The 21880-nt window shown below is 42.8% G+C and overlaps 2 protein-coding genes across 15 annotated transcripts in view; one reads left to right on the top strand and one right to left on the bottom strand.

The window, feature by feature from the left end:
* Positions 1-14253, top strand: part of LOC133133017 (muscleblind-like protein 3) — a 42554-nt gene extending 28301 nt beyond the window's left edge. For 4 of the 14 annotated variants that reach the window (XM_061248915.1, XM_061248910.1, XM_061248912.1 and 1 more), the window contains 7 exons: positions 741-894; positions 2651-2686; positions 3965-4075; positions 5237-5331; positions 5961-6012; positions 6339-6361; positions 7340-14253. In XM_061248915.1, the coding sequence (XP_061104899.1) occupies positions 741-894; positions 2651-2686; positions 3965-4075; positions 5237-5331; positions 5961-6011 (447 nt within the window). In that variant the 3' untranslated portion in view covers position 6012; positions 6339-6361; positions 7340-14253. Of the gene's footprint in view, positions 1-740; positions 895-2650; positions 2687-3964; positions 4076-5236; positions 5350-5960; positions 6013-6338; positions 6362-7339 lie in introns of those variants that run through there. The other 10 variants (XM_061248913.1, XM_061248916.1, XM_061248920.1 and 7 more) reach the window with 10 other exon arrangements.
* A 3-nt stretch (positions 14254-14256) lies between these two features.
* fam199x (family with sequence similarity 199, X-linked) lies at positions 14257-21832 on the bottom strand. Its single transcript, XM_061248909.1, has 7 exons — positions 21682-21832; positions 20863-21047; positions 20458-20677; positions 19898-20050; positions 19415-19576; positions 18570-18791; positions 14257-17920 (listed from the first exon to the last, which is right to left on the bottom strand). The coding sequence occupies exons 2-7, from the start codon at positions 21027-21029 to the stop codon at positions 17747-17749; spliced, it is 1098 nt and encodes a 365-aa protein (XP_061104893.1). The 5' UTR covers positions 21030-21047; positions 21682-21832; the 3' UTR covers positions 14257-17746.
* Between the last annotated feature and the right edge of the window lie 48 nt (positions 21833-21880).

The raw sequence follows: 21880 nt of genomic DNA, 5'->3' as shown, positions 1-21880 counted from the left end.
AGTAAACAAGTATGTTTGTAAATACATACATTGTAAAAGTGTAGTTAAATGGTGTGGTAACACAGACAAAAGCATATGCTTTTACAATTCTGTGTAGTTTATGTTTATATTAACCGCTGACGTTCTTTCTTTAGTTTGTTAATGGTAACAGCCAGGGTTTTGATGCCCTTGTGGAAAGTCTAGGTTGTGAGTTGGCTTTGGGAACCTGGCGTGACTCCGGCTGGAGGTGGCTCTGTTTGCTTTATCTAATGGCACAGGGCGATGCGGTTTATGATAGTGTAGCAATGGACTGATAAACACGGGGAGGAGGAAGTTGTGCGAGATTAACATTCTTGATGGGCATTCTGAGGAAACCCTGCATCATCTGCCTTGCCTCTGTGCTAACGGCTCCTCAAACGGGAGTGAACACGATTAAACTAAGTAAATTAAGAGGAACTAAATGCCCATAGTTTCTCATCTGGGTCTTAGCTTCAAGAATGAATTGGTCAATATAAGCAACGAAAGGTTCAAATGTTAAAACAGTCTGTGAAATATGCTACAAGTTATGTACGTTAGAAGCCCAGAATTCATAATTTGGTCATTTTGTTTAACAGGAATTGCATTTTTACCTTCAGTTACTTGTGTAAAGTGACCCCTTGTGGTCTGAGACAGGATGAACAACGTGTCTGGGCTGTTCTATGGAAACTGGCTGTTATTATACAGTAATAACACCCTCGCTCCCTCTCTCTGTGGCCCCCCAGGCCCTGCCGCCCGGAGCCCTGCAGCCGCTACCAAAGAGACCGGCTCTGGAGAAGACCAACGGTGCCGCCACGGTCTTTAACCCCAGCATGTTCCACTACCAGCAGGCTCTGGCCAACATGCAGCTTCAGCAGCATTCAACCTTCATCCCCACAGGTGAATCAGCAGTCAGTGCCGACACACACACACACCAGCATACTCACCCAGCACGTTCCTTTCAGTACACTCACACAGCACACACACCCACCAACACACACACACACACACACCAGCATACTCACCCCAACATATTCCTTTCAGTACACACACACCAGCACACACACACCTGCACACTCACCCCAGCACGTTCCTTTCAGTACACTCACACAGCACACACACACCAGTACACTCAAACCAACACTCTCCCATGCAGTCAGTGCAGACACACTCACACCAGCACAAGCACACCTGCTCACACAGACTCATGCAGTCACTGCAGGCACACTCCCTGCTGTTAGAACACCTGTATGGTAGGGAGTGGGCATGTTAATGGGTGCAATGTGGGATGTGTGCCCTTGGGAAAGAAGCAGGTAGTTGGCAGTGTTACAGTGGGATGACTCACACAGACACGGGTCCTCACAAGTCAGGGTTTCCAGAATCTGTCCAACCCCTTTCTGTGTAATCACACATCCTCTGAATGTATGGCTCTGCGTGTGTGTTTGTTTGTATGTGTGTGTGTGTGTGTGTGTGTGTGTGTGTGTGTGTGTGTGTATGTATGTGTGTGTGTGTGTCTATGTGTGTGTGTGCTCGTACAGTATATCCGTTTGTGTGTGTGTATGTGTGTGTGTCTATGTTTGTGTGTCTATGTGTATGTGCATGGTTGTGTGTGCTCGTACAGTATGTCTGTTTGTGTGTGTGTGTGAGCTCGTACAGTATGTCCATGTGTGTGTGCGTGTGTGTGTGTGTCTCTGTGTGTGTGCATGTCTGTGAGCGTACGTGTGTGTGATTGTTGCAATGCTTCTGGCTGGGATTCATCTTAATTTCTTTCTGCCCCATTCCTGTGTGATCTTGTGTGAACACTCCTCCAGCAGCGGCGCAGTGAAACGTTTCTGCGCTTCGTGTTTCCCTCACGTTCCCTCACCCTCAGCTCACATTCATACCTCCATCCCCGTCCCTGTCAGCCCGTGCCACAGCTTCAGAGGCCGTTTAGTGCCCTAGTGACTCTCATCCAGCCGGGCCATCCTCTCGCCGAAGGCAGCGCTTTTGTTTCGCCTCTTCATTAGCCGAGAAGGCGTAAAGTAGAGACAGGCCCCTTTTGGACCGCTTCCACAGAATGAGTAATGGCTGTTTGAGAGCGCGTCCATTCCCACTCCTCCCAACACAAGCGTAGGCCTGCTTACACACAGCACGTTGTGTGTAGGGTTTCCAGAACCGCGAGTCCTAGCACAGGGACGCAGGGTGGTGCGGAGTCATTACGTTACATTACAGGCATCTGGCAGACGCTCTTAACCAGAGAGGTGCAACAAAGGGCATTACCATAGCCAGGGACAAGTGCGCTGAAAGACCCTAGAGGGAAGTACAGTTTCTAGTGCTAGGAATGACCATAAAGATTTGTACTTGGACCTTGAAGATTAATCTCATGACAGACTACAGAGCTCCAGGTGACTCAGGATGTGCCTTAATTTGCCACCGCTCTTAATTTTTCACCCCTACCATCAACTGCCCCTGCTGTGTCTTGGATGTGTTCGGTGCTTCTGTCCGGGAGGGGGCGGGTTATTCTTGTTGTTGTTACTGTTGTTGTTGTTGTTGTTGTTGTTGTTGTTGTTATAGTAACTAATCGCTGTGTTTTGTTTTTCTGTCTTGGTGTCGGGCCTTTTGAACTATCAATCAAACCCCCCTCCCCTCCCCCACACATTCCTGCATGACGCTGCAGGCTCAGTGCTGTGCATGGCACCCTCTGGAGGCGTTGGTAGGTCTTCACTCCTGGCTGCGCGCGGCCCAGAGGGGGGGGGCCTGCGTCTGGGCTCTGTGACAGCGAGGGCTTGCTGTTCTCTGGGAACAGTGACATGCTGCGAGCGCAGAGCTATAAGCAGGATCGGGCACAGTGCAGTATCAGCAGTAATATCAGCCGTTAGATCACACTCAACTGACCAACGGGGGCTGTTGGTCATGAGATTTATGTCCATAGACGGGTACTGTTACGAGTAGTAAATATGGATGAGGAACTAGTATAATGCTGCTTTCGTTATGGGGCAGGAGTGCTGTTGCAGAGCCTTGACATGGCCCTGTCCTTCTGTGTTTGTCCTTGTCCGCTTGCACATGGCACCTGTGTCCTGATCCTCGCCCAGTGTGCAACTGGATGCCTGTGTGTGTGCCTGTGTGTGCCTGTGTGTGTGCCTGTGTGTGCCTGTGTGTGTGCCTGTGTGTGCCTGTGTGTGCTTGTGTGTGCGCCTGTGTGTGTGCATGCGTGTGTGTATATATACAAGTGTTTTTTGCCTGATTGTGTGTGTATATGCTAGTGTGTGTTGCGTGAATGTGCATGCGTGTATGTGTATATACATGCAAGTGTATGTTGTGTGCTTGTAAGCGTGCATGTGTGTGTGTATACACTCAGTGAGCACTTTATTTGGTATTTATTCAACTTATTTTTTTTGACCTATTGCTCTTCTGCTGCTGTAGCCTATCCACTTAAAGGATGGACACTTTGTGTGTTCAAAGATGCTCTTCTGCCTACCACTGTTGCAATGTGTGGTTATTTGCGTTACTGTCACCTTCCTGTCAGCTTTGACCAGTCTGGCCATTCTCCTCTGACCTCTCTCATTAACAATGCGTTTTTTCCTGCAGAACTGCTATTCACTGGATGTTTTTTTGTTTTTTGCACTATTCTTTGCATACCCTACAGACCGTTAGCGTGAAAATTCCAGGAGAAGGACGGTCGAAGTCACTTTCACCATTCTGACATTTGGTCTGAGAAACAGCTGAATCTCTTGACCATGTCTGCATACTTGTATGCATTTAGTTGCTGCCCCATGATTGGCTGATTAAATATTTGCATTAACAAGCAGGTGTACAGGTCTACCGAATAAAGTGCTCAGTGAGTGTGTGTATTGGAGTGTGTGTTGCTTGCGCGTGCTTGCGCGCGTGTGTTGAGCGCAGGACGGATACGGGCGAGGCGCGTCACTCCCGCAAGGCTGCCTGGCGCTGTTGGACTCACGTTGCCCCCTCTCCGTACTCCCGTCTGTTGTAGGCTTTTTCAAGCCTGCTGCCCCACTGGTGGCGGAGGGCCGCTGGGAGCGGCGGGACTGGAGCAGCTGCAGGCTCCCCCACAGCCGCCTCCTGTCAGTGCCCGGAGCTACCGGTGAGGAGAAGCACCCCCAAACATGGCCCCCGCCACCCCACCCCACCCACACACGCTCCTCTGTCCCAGCCACGGGAGAGCGCCGGGCCTTCGCCCCGTGCCCACAGCCCGAGCGCCTGGTGAAGGCTGTTCACCCGCCGTGCCCTCCCTCCCTCCCTTCCCCCAGGCAGATCTGACACAGGCCTCTCTGTGTGCTGCAGGGTGAGACTCAGCTCTCTGTCACACTCTCAGTGTGAACTCTGTAGAGCGCCCCCGCAACCCTCTCCAGAAATGTAGGCACATGCTCGGAGTGAATGTCACTCGTTATTGTGTGTGTGTGTGTGTGTGTGTGTGTGTGTGTGTGTGTGTTCGTATTCGTATGTGTGCATGTATGTGTGTCTGTTTGTGTGTGTGAGCTTGTGTGTATGTGTGTGTATGTTCGTATTCGTATGTGTGCATGTGCGTGTGCCTTTGTACGTGTGTGTGTGTGTGTGTGTGTGTGTGTGTGTGTGTGTGTGTGTGTGTGTGTGTGTGTGTGTGTGTGTGTGTGCGCGTGGGGCGGTGAGTACAGTACAAATGTACTACATGTGCATACAGTACATATCATTAGTGTGTACACTATGTGCATATATACTTTTGTACAGCACACCTTATATACATTTATGGCTATATATATTTTTATTTATACTGTATATGCACCAACATCTGCATACACATCTATCTTTAATAAATTCTACACATTCATCTTTCATATGCATTTTAGTTTATTTCAGTGGTGGTGACTGAAAAGCATTGCATTTTCAGTTTATGTTCTTAATATTGTTCAGTTGATTTCAGTTTCAATCATCACCCTGCCCCATAAAAAGCTTTGCCAAAATGGCAATTTGCCTTTAAATTGGTCAGAATACTTCTCGCTTTGATCAATTTGGTTTATATTTCTATTTTATCTTATGCAATTTGCACAATTTTATTACTGATTATTATTTCTGTTTTTTTATGTATTACTGTAGCAATGTATTTTTTCCATTGAATCTGCATGCCTTAGTCATGGCCGTGGCCATGGTGGTGTCATATCCTTTTGCCATGCCTCCTCCTCCTTGCCACGCGTTGCCATGGTTGCCATAACGTTTCCCCCTTCCCCTCCGCCCACCACCCCTCCCTGTCTTTCGGCTGCTGAAAAAGTTCCCATGATGCACGGTGCCACGCCCTCCGCTGTTACGTCGGCCGCGACCCCCGTCACCAGTGTTCCTTTCGCTGACACTGCGGCCTCCAATCAGGTTTGCCCTTTCTTTTAGCTTCTGTTTTTCTGCTTAGCAACTGGCTCTCCAACCCTGGGACACCATTGGCCGCATGAGCTCTCCCTAAGCCTCAAACTCTCTTATGTAAACCAATTTACTTTCAGTTAAAGTCTCTGTGCAATTGCTTTTTTTGCTTGTATTTAATCATCCTTAAAGTACAAGATAAAGACATACTGTATGCTTATTTGTAAGCAGGAAAGGAAAAGCAGTTCCTTTCAATGTAAACTAATGCATTATGTATACATAACATGGCATCTCTGTTCTGCATGGTATATTGTCTGCACTACTATTTGCCAGCTCACCAAACAGGCGTACAGCTGATTGGTTAAAATATGAAATGCCCTACTAGCTACACAAAAACAAAAAAACAAAAAGTAATCAAATGTTCAATATCAAATCTGCCTCTAGTGGGTAGGACAAGAACTTGCTTTCAGAAACTTATTTAAAATGCCAACTGTCATGACATCATCATGTTTTCTTTTGTTGATTATATAGCTCATATGCAGTACAATATGAAATGATGATTTTGATTGCACAGGGTCTTTAAATGTATATGTGGTAACCAGTTCCTGAGGAGGTTTTAGAGGGATTTTTCTGTCTTGTCCCAGGTTGGGGAAGCTTGTTATTTCAGTCCTTCTGTGGGTGTGCTGCTGCCCTGATGTGAGTTGTGATGCTGGTACAGTAGATACAGACAGCTTTGCTCCCAACTCAAGATGGACTTTTTGCCATCTTCAATAAGAATTTCCTCCATCTTAGATAAGATTTTATTTCGGAAAGATTTAACTTTTAAATGAAATCTAAATTGAAACATATTCTTGGCTTGGCCTAATTTAGTTTTTCTTTTTTCCATCTATTTTCAAGTTATCAGTTATGTGGTTTTTGATGATTTATACTTTTAGGCAACCACATTTTACTATGAAATCTCTTTGTCTGTACATTTTCCAATTATTTTACATGAACTGACTAGCAACTTGTTTGTTTCACAGATGTAACCGTTGTCCCTAGAAAAGTAAGTTGTTTTTAACACCTTAATAATGAACTGCTTAAACATAAAAAATGTTGCCAAGTGTATTAATGATGTGTGGAGGTGTAACACTTTGCTGTATGTCTATTTTAAAATCTATTTTAATACTGAACCAATTTTCAGTTTTACAGATGAAACTGCCAATAATATCAGTGATGCTAGCCCACAGAATGCTGTCTTTAGAATGCAGGGCATTGCAAAATCTGCTTTTTACGCTAATTCACAAATATTTTAGCCATAATATTCCAACTCTCAATAATAATACAATAAATGTATGTTGTTCATAGTTTTATTATGACACTAGTAACCAAATTTGGAAGAAAATGTGCGATTAGCAGGATGTAGTAAGATACGAATAATGTTTTGCACACAGGCTCATAATATACAATTTTTTTTACTCATGTTGATCAAGCTAGCTAGAGCGTGACATTCTGTTTTTGACTTTTAATTCAAATAAAGCACTTTCTGTTTGAATCTCGCAGTGCTACCACTGGCTGTGTAAATGTTATGATCAATAAACCAAGCAAGTGTCTGACAACAAAAGACGATTGGCTCATAGAGACAAGAGTAATTATTTTGCTGTGGTTCAAGTCTGTGTCAAGGCCTCGGAATATCTGCCTTTACAGAACTCAATGTTTTTTTCCAGCAGTTTGGCTGATTTCTGCTTAAAACGCGACCACATTCCTCGTGTTGTACATTTCAAATGTATTTTACGTTGCAGAGGCTTGTTGCCCCTAAAGATTTTAACCGGTTTCATCCTAAGCTATTTGTTTATTTCCCCATGTATGGATATACTCTTTATCGGGTAGCCTGTACCACATATACTTCATGCATTGCAAACTGGTTTAGCTGTAGTGTCCATCAGCATGCATGGCTCCTGTGTGTGATCAGAGTGTTCATGCTTATGTGTGCTGGTACCTCACATTTATCTCAGACCCTCTTCCCTCTGCCCCTGTCTTCCAGTAGACCCCTACACGGTTCTGAACGCCAGCCCAACGGATCTCCAGTTCGCACCTGTCCCACTTATCCCCGAAACCCGTCACTTATCGCCGAAAACCGTCGCTCCGGTGGCGCTGAACCCAGTAAAGCCTGTCTCCAAAACCAAGCTAAGTTCATCCACCACCACAATAACCCCAATCCCCAAGCTGTGCCCAGCAACGCAACAGCGACCAGAACGCAGAAAATTGTGCCTACTCCAAATCTCCTCTCGGCAGGAGCGTGAAACTTCTACCGCATTCTCGAATAAGCGATTAAACGACGTCCCCACACATTTACGCCGACAATGCAGAGCCGGCCCCAGACCTGTCCCCTACACTGAGACTGACGCCAAAAACAGTGGTCAGGCAGGCGAAGAGAAGCCCCTGGTCTGGTGTGGAAACGAACCGCACATGTAGCGTCCAGCTCATCACGTCCCGTCCCAACACCCACTGCGCCCCAACGGCCTGAGCACCGCAGTGTTCAGAACAGAGCAGCGGGCTCTGTGTGCAGGCAGACACGTTTACACGACCCAACACACCTGAATGTTCAATTAGCCGGTCACTCGGGAGGGCACGACCGATTCAAGCTAAATGCAGGCCGCAATTTCAACTGTACTGCACGGCAGTAACAAAACTGAGAAGGAAGGACAGAGGCAATTTTTAGAAGATGGTCTGACAACTTTTAATGAAAAAAAAAAAAAAAGATATTGAAAAGTGTTACGATGTTTTATGTTTACATGTAAAAAAAAAAATGCTAAATCAAAGAAATCTCATGAGCCGATCGGCGAATTACTCTCATTCGAAAGGAAGAGGACACTTTTTGTTCAGAGGGCTTTTCTTCTGTCCTCCTGTCGTCCAGGATTGAGCATTCAAACCTCAACAGCAGGTGGGTTTCTGTCAGTTTAACCAGTGCCTTTAAATTAGCCACTGTCTGTAATAAGGGTGGGACCTCCTATCCTAAAAACTTATCTGAATGAACAAAGACCTTAGGTGGAGTGATGAGACAGAAACCGCTTCGGGCCTGGAATACAGGAGCTCTGTCTGTACTGAGCGGAGGGATACGTGGTGGGGCTTTCCTGCATTTAAACTCACTGGTGTAAGAACGCTGCATAGCACAGCGTTGCAGTGTTATAAGACCACGAATGTGGGGATGGACCTCTCCTATAATCTGACTGATTAGCCATAGCGGCACAGCTCCCCCTACCTGCATGGAGGACTACCAGCACATCCCAGCGTGAATGCCATCAGTTGGCTTCTGATTGGTTCCCTGCTAACGGACTCCTTATCAGTGCATTTTGTATACTGATGCTACTTTCTAAGGGCAGGAATCAAAACAGCCTTAAGCAGATAAGTGGGTACCACAAGCATATGTCTGTATAATTTGAGGTTGGGAGCTCAAGCAGAGGGGTGACCAGTTGCATAAATAAAAGATGCACGTGGACATCCGTCATAAATGAGAGAGAAAAAAAAAAAAGATTTTAAAAACAGTTCTTTTAAGTAGCTTTAAAGCACTCAACCTTTTAATTTTTTTGTGTCGTCCCAGAACTTGAATTTGAAATTGACTAACAATCAAAACCAGAGTTTTGATTTGAGTGTTCTTGTTTGCTGTTTAATGCAACCTGGCCACCAGATCTCTGCTTGCACAAGTAGCCTGGGAAGGCAACGACAATCTGATGGAACACCATGCGTAATCGGCTACTCCTCTCCTGCTCAGCCATCTGTCTATTTAGTGTGTGTGTGTGTGTGTGTGTGTGTGTGTGTGTGTTTGTGACAGAGTCTGTGTCCATACACGTGTGTGTCTGTGTTTCAGTTGCCGTGTCCGTTGTTGTTAATGCCTAATAAATACTCCTAAACGTGAAACGCACGGACACACGCACGCGCATAAACACAAACACACACTTAAGATCTGGGCGAGTCTGAGACCCGTGTCTTTGGGTTCCCAGCCTACCGTGATGGTCTCTTAGTGCCTGGTACAGGGTGGAGGAACCTTTCTGCGGTGGTTCTGAGATGAGAGGAAAGATTGACCCTCCCGCAATCGTCCTTTCTCTGCATCTCCCTCCTTTTCTCCCTCGTGTGAATGTGCAGATTGTGTTTGTCCATTTATATCATTTTACCCTCTTTCCCGGTGCTTTTTAATACGTTGGGTGTTTGTGTTGTGGACGATGAATATGATGAGTGTTGTGTTGCTACAGGTAGTGGTATATTTGTGAGAAAGGGAGTTCGGAGCACTGGAATTAGAAGGAAAGTTGCAGCGGACAACCTTGCTGACTCACAGGTTGATTCATGGAAGGTCATAAATTTGTCAGAAACAAAAAAAAAAAAAAAAAGAAATGTTGAACTGAACTGCCATCCTGTTGATTGCACTTTTGGAATTGGGCTGTTTGTGCAATTTATTTGTACATTTATTTTGGATTGTACGTGTGTGTGTCTTTTGTTGCTCTTGAAGTCACCGAAGACTTAAAATTGGACCTTAATCACTGAAATGCACTCGTGCTTTCAAAAGTCGGCGGGCTCTAAACGTTCAGCGGTCAGATGTTGGCTTGTGGGCTCTGAGAACAGGAAGAGGAAGTGGAGGGGACGAACTGGGGACGGCTGCAGATGGGTAAATTCACGTAGGAGGTGCTATTCACCGTCCGAATGCTCTGCCCAAAAGCCAAACCTTAGAGATATATTTGTGGGCACGATACTCCTCTACGCTCTTCCTGTCGGGTGGGTTCAATCGTCTACATTCTGTAGCCACACATTCAAATGGAGGTATGAAATGTACAAGAAAAGGATGTATGAATCAGTGTTTGATACACTGCACAAACAAGCAGGAAAGGGTTATTTTACTAGGGTTGTCGCAAACCTTTTGCCTGAATTTCAGAATCTTTCTCTTTTAAATGCAAAAACCGAAGCCATGTGTTCTCTAGTCTGACTTTCCCAAACTCTAGTTGGGCTGAACGTTTAAATGACTGACTCACTGAGGGGTGGCCAGTCTACGTAAGAAAGGTCAAATATTGGCTTTATCTGCCTTTCTCTCGCTGCTGTTTCCTGTAGTGCAGCTTGTGGAATGAGGTTGTCATATCTGACTGGAAACCGTAAAAGAATCTTCTAGACGAGCAGACACGTGAGAGAATTTCATGAGTACACCTTTGTTTCTGTCATATTCTTTCTGCTTAGAGGTCAAATGTGAAGCAGTACAGAAACAATATTCTGTGTTAATCTTTTGTGTGTGGTATAATTAGAGATTTTGTTTGTCTTTGTGAAACTTCTCTTCTGGAGCATGCTCTATTGGTTTGTGATGCAGGGCTGGCTGCTGTTGCCGTTGTCCGTGAGGGCAAATGGGATTGCATTTTTGCAAATGTGTCCTAAATATTGTCTGATTAACGAGCAGGAAATTGATACTTCAAAATTAAAGGTGGTTGAATACAGCTTGATGAGGAATTAAAATTGTAGAGCACTACATCCCTGAAGAACTGGAGTATCCCAGTCCAGGTGTAAACAACTCTCACTCTCCATCAGCATCTCTATCTATCTCTCTCTCTCTGCCCTCTTTTCTTCTTCGATCTCTCCCCCTTCTGATGTGAAATATGCCTTCTCCAACTGCTGCTCAGCTGGAAAAAAATGACTTGATTAAAAAAAAATGCATCGGGGGGGGGCCTTAGCCATTTAATGTACACTTACCTTGTGTACTCTGTTTGTGCGATGAGTCGATTAGTTAGCTAGGGTAATCCAAGTGTAAATATCACAACAACTTTACCACTAGTCTGTACTCATCATTTTCTATAGGTTCCTATTAGACTTTTTTTTTTCCCCTCTTCTTTTGATTTTATTTTACGGAATACTTTTTCCTGTTGTATCATTTTAGTTTTATATATGTACTGGCAGAAGTGTTGGTTATATTTGATGTATTTTTAAAACCATATTTTTTCTTAATCAGTTCAGTTTCCTATTCATTATAAAATACATAGCATGAAATTTAAAAATTAACTCAATTCATAGTTTGTGTAGTTTGCTGTTTCAAAACATAAAATAAAAATAGATATATAGAATATACAGATTTGTATGTAACTACAATGATAGATTCATTGTTACTTATGATATTAAGTTGTTGTTGCTATGGCAACAAAACTACAACATGGCTACCTTTATATACCTTAATTGTGAATTTTTGTTCACATGTAAATTGAAATAATGTACAACATTAACTTATTCAAAAAAAAAAAAAAGAATGGGTAGATAGACTGTCTTGAATAAAGAGATGATTGAATATTTTGTAAGAAAAAAAAGCAAAGAAGAAAAAAACTTTCAAATCCAAAGGCCCTAATTAGGGGAGATCAGGTGTGTTTTTATTTTTCGTTCTATTTTTATTTTTTGTGGTTTTTTTGGGGGGGATTTTGTCTGGTCTGGTGACCTGGAGTTAACGGCTGGAATGTTCCGTCTAGGCTTGTAAAGCCATCGGTGGGAACTTTTGGGGAGATGGAAACTTGTTTGTTTTTTTATATTTTCCCCTTTTATGACTTATGGTCACTTAAAGAGAAATGTAAGCCATTATCACAAAGCATACAGAATAACTAGAAGATCACTGTTGTATTTTTGTTTGGTTAGCATCTTGTGCTGCTTCTAGCGTTGATGCAGTTATGTTGCAGTTGTATACCATATGGCCTCTCCTGCCTTACCTTTTGAAGGAAGATTGGCGTGAAATTTCTAAAGTCGTAGCACTGTTTGTCCCTCTCCTTCATTTCAGTGACATTTCTCAAGTTTCCCTCTCCCCTCGCCCCACCAAAGCTAAGCCCTGCTGTGCTGGGGGCCTTTGCCACTCACTGGAGCTGAGATAAATCGGTGTACGAATGTGTGATGTTCACCTTGTTTGCACTTATGTACATAAATAAGTCAAGATATTCAGACCAAGTTTTGAATATTTGGAGAGAAAAAAAGAAGAATCTATCAAAAGTACTATTGTTAATACGGCAAATAATGATCATTTTAAAAGTTTGTAAGAGATGCAATTGTGGCTTTTGAGGGATTTTTTTTCTTTCATTTAAATTTTGTTGTTATTTTCTTTTGGACTCATCCTTATCTCAAAGCACTTATGTTAAGATGGCAAAAGTATGTTGAAAAGCTTTATAGTTTGTCATATCTTAAAAAAACTCACTGAATGTTTCATCCAGCTGTCTCTGATACTGAAGGAAACTGCAGGGCTCTTTCACAAGAAATTCATAGCCATTGTTTTTATTATTAATTTGACATTATTAATACATCTAATAATCTGGTCCAAAGCCCAGTCATGTTTTGAGTCTTTGACAGAGTCAACGTGTGTGTCTGTTACAAACAACAGCCTCTCATTGGATGAGGTTAGACTCAATGACAGATTCCACAATTGGTTTCTTTTTGCAATTTGAATTTAGTGTCTTAAGACGAATATAATTTTCAATATTAAGTAAGAAATACATTATTACATATACATAGACGGAGTTTCACTCATTTTAAGTCAAATGGCTAATCCAAATGGCAACGCTCTCTTTAAAAGGCTTGCTTTTCAGCAACATTGTTAGCACTCTGATGAGCCGTACCCAGTGGTTTCTCAGGTACTCGAGTCCATTGAAGGTTCAATCTAACCTACACCGCCCTCTGCAGGCTGCCTGAAGAATTCAGATGACAGCTGGAAAGCATTGCAAAACACAAGGAACGTAATATTATTTGGTTAGATGTTTTTATTTTTTTTTAGGTTGTTACATATTGGTTTTATTTTGAAAAATGCAGATCAGTCTTAATCTCCATAAACCTTCAACTAAATTGAAACCGGAACAACAATAGCTCATTCGTTTTACAAAAACACACAAATAAAGAAGCCTCCGTTTTTGCGATATTGTACATTTAATGCGCTTTGGATAGCGTTGGAAGCCAATAATTTTGTTGCCATGGCACTTGTGTCCTAGCAGTGGGGAAGGGGTTGAGCCTTAAAGGGGTTGCGATGGGTCGTTGCATCCCCGGGCCGTGCGATTGGCCCACAGCCTTTGGGCAGTTTACAACACCAAAGACTGAGTCTAACACTTACCTGCACAGAAAACCCAGGAGAGACTGAAAGGCATGCCATTTTTTTGAGACACATCCGAAATGCTACTTTTACTCTTAACTCAGAATGCTTATATTTCCACTGTGGAGCTCCATAAGAACTGTACTGTTAAACCTGCTGCGTATGGAGCTGCTGAATCCCATACTGTTGTGCCTACATATTCACTGTGGTGAGAACGACACCGATTCGTTCTCTCACTATCGACGGTGACCGCCTCTTCTGACCCTTTAATACGAACCGAATTCAGTCTTTCAGTAACCGGGAGTGGAGGGAGGGCTGACATTACCCGACTGAATGAGAGCTGAGTGAACAAAATGTTACGCAAAACCTGACTTTCAAGATGCCCTTTAATGTTGAGCAGTGTGATGTGTTAGCTTGAATCTGTGAGTCTATATTCACAGGTACTAAACTGCAGTTACTGTCCTTCTTCAGTGTATCAGTGTATGGGAGCTTCACCAGAACCCCCCCCCCCCCGCCATCCAGGTTCAAGTTTGTAGCTTGAATGTTTATGATTGTACTGGAAAGTGCCTCAGTCAGGAGTTGTCTGCCCAGCGTTTGTAAGTATAATTTAGATATGAGAATGTCCATATTGTCTCAAAGCCATATCAGCTAGACTCACCTCTCCTCCACTGCAGGGCAACAAGAAAAAAAATGCTCTTTACTTCTTTGGGTAATAGTTTTATTCCTTACTCGATTTCTATTAGCTTGTAGTGCTTGTACGTGCTTTAGAACTGTGCTTAATTCTAATCTCTTTTGGTATATATAAATATATAAATATGAATATATAAAATATATTACTTCTGTTATTTTTTGACCTTTTAATAAAGCACTTAAATACACAAGAGTGTTTCTTGAGTTTTTATTGTTGGTTTGTGGCTCTTTGAGAATAAACAGGAAAGACAAAAAACAAACAGAAATCATATCCACATACAGAAGAACATCTGAGGGGAAGAAAGGAGAGTGCGTGTTGATCCAGCAACTAACGATTTCATGCGTTACAGTGCTTGCCATTTCTCCTCTCGTGCTGAACTTAAGGGAGATGAATGGGAAGGAAAGGTAAGTGGTGTAAAAGAGTTATACAGGCAGTTATACAGTTTACAGTTTTAATGAACTAAAGGAGGACAGGGAGTGGGACAAAAGGAGTGGAGGGGTTTTGCAGGAGAATTTTTCAGGCGATCACATGCCAGTAAAATGAGAAACACTAGTCACTATATAAAGAATAAAAAAATAGTTTAAGATGTTTTAAACCTTTTCAAGTAATACCCTTAGGTAAACACAATGGTAATGCCTTTTGTCCTGGGGTGAATATTACTGAAAGTTGTATGGGTGAAGTGTAATGCTTAATATTCATGTTTTGTAAGTAACGTGCAGCTACTTTTAGCTGTCGGCGTCATTCGTTTGATTTCCAGCACGTTATACTCTAGCTTCTCGTACAGCTTTTAGACTATGCACCAAGCTGCACCAAGCTAGGGTTCGTTGATACAACATGGTTTATGTTCTTAAATAACATGCATACTGTAACCGGTCATAATAGTATCTGCCCAGGAAACCGTGTTAGACACTAATTATTAGGAATTTATGGAGGATATGGATGGTCCTTAAAAATGGTTTCATTCTACATGGCACTGTTGAGGTGAAAGTCTGATCAAAGAAATGCATTTAAACAGGTCTGGATGCTTTTGAAAAGGTGACATGGACAGACACCAAGTCAGCCATCAGCTTAGGGAGGTCACTTTAAAAACAAAAATATTTCATCTTTTTTCATTTTTATTGTGCACCAATATAAAAAATAAACCATCCATATTACATAAACAGGGTTAAAGGGCAAATACAAATATATGAATTAAGTCCAGAACAAAAAGTTGCACAGAATATTGTTGGAAAATGTACAATTGTGTACTGACAGAGGTAAAGCGGGGATTTACATTTAATATTATTTATACAATGCAATACCTCCAAGCGCTGAAATCTGATCACAATCATTTGCTCCTATCGTGTAAATTTTGGTTTATTTTCACTTGGATTTGGTTTGATTCCTTAATAGCAGTTCTAATGATTCAATAGTCGATGAAATGAAATTTTCCTTTTTTCATAGAAGGCCTAATTTCCTATTTTGTTGTTCAATTATTTCAGACTGCATTTAATTTTGCTTTATATACTGCAAACATGCAGTACTATATTGCATAATAAGTACCTAACTTAGGAAAATAAGACCAAACACCCGGTTCAGCAAACTGAATGAAGGGCTGTGTACTGTACAAAGTCGAATGTGAAATCTGTTCGTACAATCATAACTGAAGCTAATTTAACTTTATGCCATACATCCTATAGTTGCAGCTTCATTCATTTTTTAAGTTTTATAGGAATTGCCATTAAACTATCGAAAGGTAAAAGTAATGCACTAGCCTGAGTATAATTAACATGTATGGTCCTCAATCTAGAAACCTTACTTAACCTATGATATTCATAAAATAGTGTTTTTTTTTTCATTTATTAGTAAAATTATTTTCATGACTACCATGTCTGATGTGGCACATTTTGCATAAAGTACATGGTCTTATTTAGATTTAGCATTACTGAAATCAGCGACTAGAGTAACATTTTACATTTACATGACTGAAATCAGCGACTAGAGCAAATGCTACACTTCAACTTTATGATCTTGCGCCTAATCAAACTGTATGTTTGTTTGTATGTATATATACATATACAGAGATGAAGAGAAATACATTGAAAATAAGTGTTATAGAATGCACAGACCTATTTACAGTGATAGGAAAAGAAAGTGAAAAGAAAGGGGACAGTCTCCTTTACTGGAACCTGTGTAACAAAAATAAAAAAGTTTTTATAACTCTAAAAGCAATTGATAAAAGTAGCACTTGTCTGCTTTTGTAGTGATGAGAGAGGTTTCATGAACCCCATAGTGGGTGGAGCTCAGTCAGTTTTGGCCTCCATTTTATATTTCCTTTCACAGTAAAGTAAAATGGTCGCTTCAAATCTGAGACACTAAGAGCATCACCCTTTTTGGTTAAATGAAGATTCAATCTCTTATCACTACCTTTCATAATAATAGGTTGGAAATGACCAGAATATTTAATACAACAAAAACTATTTATTAATCCTGAAATGTCCAACACTACAACAACCAACGAAATCTGTTGTTGAAAGTCGACACTCTGGACTTATTTTACAACCCAATTTCAATATAGAATGCTAAATCCTTGACTACACATAGAAATTATTACACTATTAGTGTTTTTAGTTAATCCAAGAAAAAAATAGAAATTTGTAACTTATGGTACAGCGATGCATCTTCTCTCCATTTCTGTCATAAATATTGACTGTAGATACTTGTATGCAAATGTACAGCAGATATAATGCGTAGAGATCATTTAAAGAGCATAAATATATATCCACAGTACACTGTACCACTACAAACAAAACTGCAAGTGCACTATAGTCAGTAAAGTAAAATGCACTTGTTTCCATGAGGGGGGACTGTGTATATGGAAATCCCATTACATCTGCGCAAAAGATGAGTCTATGCTCAGTACAACCAGATCCCACGATAACCAAAAAAACAAGAGGATGAGGAGGAAACAAATACATATTAAAAAAAAAAATAAAAAAAAAGAGGTGACAGTACAGCAGTGTGAAATTACCCATTTGTTTCATTTAGATGTTAGTAGAATTTTATGTCACTGCAAAGTGAAAATGACGACACGTTCAGGTAATGCTTTAGCTTCTACGTCACAGTACAAAATAAGAGAGCAGTTATATAACATTTACATGATTACATACAACTTTAATGGATGCTAACTTTTTAATCATTGATCCACCAAGGATTCAAAGGTCCACATTTTCTCCCACGTCAGATACGAGGTTCAGTGTTCCCTCTACGCCTTCAGCTGGGTTCACTCAAGCCACACGGTGTACAGACACCAATATAGATATGCAAAGCCTTGACTGCAATGACACTCTGAACTTTTGAGTAAATACTGTGCATCATTTTAAATGACGATATTCCAATCCAAGACCAGCATTTCCTAGTAGTGTCAAGATTGAAGCAAAGCACATAAAGCAGTAAGCGCTTTTATTTTCTCTAAAACTTAAGGTACTTTAGTCTCTTAATTCTAGGCATTTCATGCACATCTTTTTCAGGCGCGGGTCGCTAAAACAGATTTCTTCAATCTTTCAAGTGGGATGCTTCATACAACGTGCCACATTTGTTTATTTTTATTTTATTTTTTGAAATCAATACTCATTTTGAATTTGGCCGACACCCACGTACGCGGAACCCGAGGCGTAGAAGGAACACTGAGACTTTCACTCCTGTCACATCAAGACGTCCACGTCTCCTTCGTGGTCCTGCTCCTCGGGCACTTTGAGCGACAGCACCTCCTCGTTGAGGAAGAGGCCGCTGAGCCTCTCCTTGCGCGCCTGCCTCTGTTCCTTCAGCTGGCGCTTCCGCAGGGCCTTCTGCTGCAGCTTCCGCTGCTTGGAGCGCTTCTGTCAAAGGCAGCGCACCCACCCCCTCCGTCAGCCTGTGCTCCACGCCCAGATTACCGCCAGGCTACAACCGTTCCGCCGCTCGGAGCTACGACACACGGCTACGTTTATACTACCAGAGCTTCTTTCACGTCAAGTCTTATCCCTACGTGTGTGGTTTAAGGTTATGTTCCACAGACAACGCATCATTGCTCTTCCGGATCGTTTAAGAGGAACGTACTTCAATTTGGTATGAACTTGAAAAGATAAATCTTAATCTGTAATCTGAACAGGTTTACGCTACTGTCCCTGAAAGTTGAATAGTTGAGGGATGATTTGCAGCAGTAAACATGTAATCAATTTGACTGAAAATGAGATTTGTTTCAGTGGAACAGGACCTTAATTCTACACTGACTATGGCGAGGCAAGCAGTGGTGGCACAGCGAAGCTTCGGTAAAGCCAAGATGAGCCTACATCATATATTGTACACAAGTTATCTACACTTTGCCTTTCTGCCTTGTTATTGGTTGAAATGAGTCATAACACACACAGTACACAGTAGCTGGACCCACTATGACGAGCACACAGCCCAAACGGCCATCGGTGCGTCAGAGCCAGCCCCGGGGAGGCGGTCGCAGGGCACCGTGGGAAACGTAGGCGGAGCCCTCACCTTGGAGTCGCGGATGCGCTCGGCGGCGCTGGCCGACAGGTTGCCGTCGCTGTGGGCGCGGCTGATGTTGGAGGTGCTGCTGGAGCCGGCGCTGCTGCTGCCGCTGCTCACCATGCTGCCGTTGCTGCTGCTGGCCGCGCTGCTGTGGGCGCTCCGCTTCCAGCCCTCCCGCGTGCTGCCGGGCCGCTGCCGGGGGCCGTGCTCCCGGATGTAGCTCCTCACCTGGGGCACAAGCTCGTCAGCACACCCGCTCTCTGCGCAACGTGGACTCACACATGCACTCAGACAGCCAGGGGCACTTTGCAGTCTATTCTAGTTGCAGCTGCATTGTTTTTCTGTTTGTTTTTATTTTGATACTGTAGTTAGCCTGAGTTCCTTACTGGCTTTGGCTACTTGCCATGTGTACTGGAAATAACGTTCATGGCTGTTAAATTGTTTCTTTGTAAATTGTAGCTTATCCGACCCGTTATGTAGTTTACTGTAATGACCTTGATATGACGTTTTGTATGTCTCTTGTAAAAATGTTGTAAGGTAACGATGTGGAATTTCCAGGGGTCCAGCTAGAAAGTCCTGCTACATGTTTCTTCCACCAATGAAATCAGCCACTTGATTTCACAAATTAGTTTTACCTCCTGGCTGATGAATTGCGCTAATTCAACATATGGTTGGAAAAACATACAGGGAAGGACTTATTTCTGGATTTTGCACCAGTACAAACCATAACAATAATTTGGAGGTTTGCAGTAAAGACACAAAACAATTTACACATTGAGAGGCGGAATTACAAACAACAGGCAATAAATATTTTAGAGAATCCGCCTATTTGTCTTTCAGTGATCGTTTACCTGCTTTAGTTTTTCATCTGTCAGACAGTTGAGCTCAATGATGAATTCGCTGTCTGTCGGGGAGATCTGGGCACACGGGTCGATGATCTTTATAATGTCCAGCTGTTCCCGCAGTCCCATCTCAGTGCTCACCTTCCGACTCAGGTATTCAATGTATTCCACCTATGGGATGGACAGAAGACTGGTGTTACTAACACCAGAACTCTACGTAGATCAGGCTGAACAACACTTCAGTGGGTGGAGATGGATTATAGCCATTTAGTTGATGCCCTTACAGTGCAAAAGGACATAAATGCATTCACCTCTTTAGTAGAAGCACTAGTGCCAGACCTGGCTAACAACACTCCCAGACAAGAAACTGTATATGTAACGTCACTAGTACAGCACAAAATGCCAACCTAGAGCCGTAATACAAATCTGAAAAATGTACCATTCGTTAAGCATCTACAACAAGTCACAGGACATGAGGTGTGGTGTGTATACCTGCTCGTCATTTGTCATGGCACTCCAGGGGAGCTCGTCAAGGTTCCTGTGCTGCTTGGTCTTCCGCTTGGGGACCAGACAGGGAGAGCTTGGGACGCTGGGAATGATGTCTGACAGCACATCGCTTCCACTCGCAACATCGCTGCCTGGCAACTGAGAGCCACCGTAAGGTTAACAACAACAAAAAGGAGATGCACTGCTAAATGTCCAAAGGGGCATAACAAAATATTTATTGACACTTTAAATGACACTTTTTGGCAGATGCACTTACTAAGAGCCAGTTCCAAAAGAGCTTTCAACTTAAGTACAGGTATAACAAGAGAACTTTGCATCCAAGACTAACCAAGTAACATGTCTTCTGACTGTCAACACTGCAAAGCCTGAGCTAAATGCCAACATCTCTTGTGATGTCTGGATGTGACTGTCCATCTAGAGGGCCCTAGGCATTACACATAACAGAATATATAATCATGGGCCTATCACATTCTGGTTCCTTGTCTCCATACTGGTTTTTAATTTGTATATGTGCAATCTGTCAAGTAACCTATGCTCAAACATACCTGCCATTCAAACTCACTATCCGACCAGTCCCAGTACGTGCTGATGGAGGACGACACGTCACTGCACACACTGCCCTCTGGGAAGAGGTCAAAGGAGGTGAAGTCCTGATCATCCAGCAGGGAGTAGCAGTCGTCCTGGTCCCCGACAGAGACTGAGGAGAAGAGCTCTTCACTGCATTCTGAGCTGGCCACACTGGTGCCACAGGATGTGAGGTTCCACCTGGAAGCACGCAACATGATCATAAAACTTGCAACCCAAATTTCTCTCTTAAAAATCACATAAGTCTGTATCCATTTAGATTTCCGCAGTTTAAGCCATTTCTCTAGATTTCACATTACATTGGTAATGTTCTAGGTGCATGTATGGACAACATCAATGGGCGACTGATTTAAGTAGTCCTTTACCTGTTGCTATGGAACCGGCGCAGAGGGTCTGTTCTATGACACGATGACAGCTGACAGCCGAAATCGCTAACATCCAATGTGCCGACTTCGCTGAGGTTTCCTCGTTGAGAGAGTAATGGGAAAGGCTCCTCGGGGGCGAGGAACTTTTCATAAAGGTCTTCCGACATTTTTACAATAATGAGCGCCTGAAAACGCAGAGGAATGCAGTTGCGGTCATTATTGATAGCTCGTGAAAACTTTGCAGCACATATTGGGGATTATACAGCTAGTTATATAACTAGACGGCAATAAAACGACAGTGATAAATAGAGCACAAACAGTATGTATCCTTGTACGCGGTAAGTATAGCACATTCACACCACCTTCCTGTCACGTATAACGTTAGCAATCTACCTGGCAGACATGTAACGTTAGGTACAATCCACAATCTTATTATCTAATTGCAGCCTACCGTCAAGACTAAGCCAGTGCTTCATTAAACACAATGTTATTGAAAGATTTAGCAGGCTTAGGTAAGTAACGGACTTGGATAGCTAGCCATAGCTATTTCTGCAGTTATATAGGTTTGAAAACATTCGAATTATTGAGATTAGCCAACAGGCTTTTTTTCGGGCCTACAGTCTTGGCTACATCCAACATGGCCACAGCGCAGGATGAGCTCATAATCGGCCAGCCACACGCAAGCACAAACAGAATCAAGCGCACGGAAAACCTCCTGAAGAACAAACGAACTGATCTCCGTCCAACAAAATCTAAAACGAATAAATGTAGTTTCAAAAATATGTGAAGGTTAAAAGTGAAGTAATTTCGGCAACTCACCTTGCTTTGATTACAGTACACCACTTACGCTCCACTCCATTTGCAAACCTGACACTTCACTTCCTCGTCTTCACAACGCAACGGACTGATGAGCTGGCAGAGAAAGGTGATTGCAGCCCCCCCTAGCGTGATGGAGGCTACATGCCGTCGGTATCTCGCGTGCCCATTTCTCATTTTGGATTAGGCGACAGCACTCACC

Source organism: Conger conger, chromosome 7 (assembly GCF_963514075.1).
Source record: "Conger conger chromosome 7, fConCon1.1, whole genome shotgun sequence".
NCBI lineage: Eukaryota > Metazoa > Chordata > Actinopteri > Anguilliformes > Congridae > Conger > Conger conger.
Note: the sequence above shows the minus strand (reverse complement) of the source record. Positions and strands in the feature narration are given on the sequence as shown.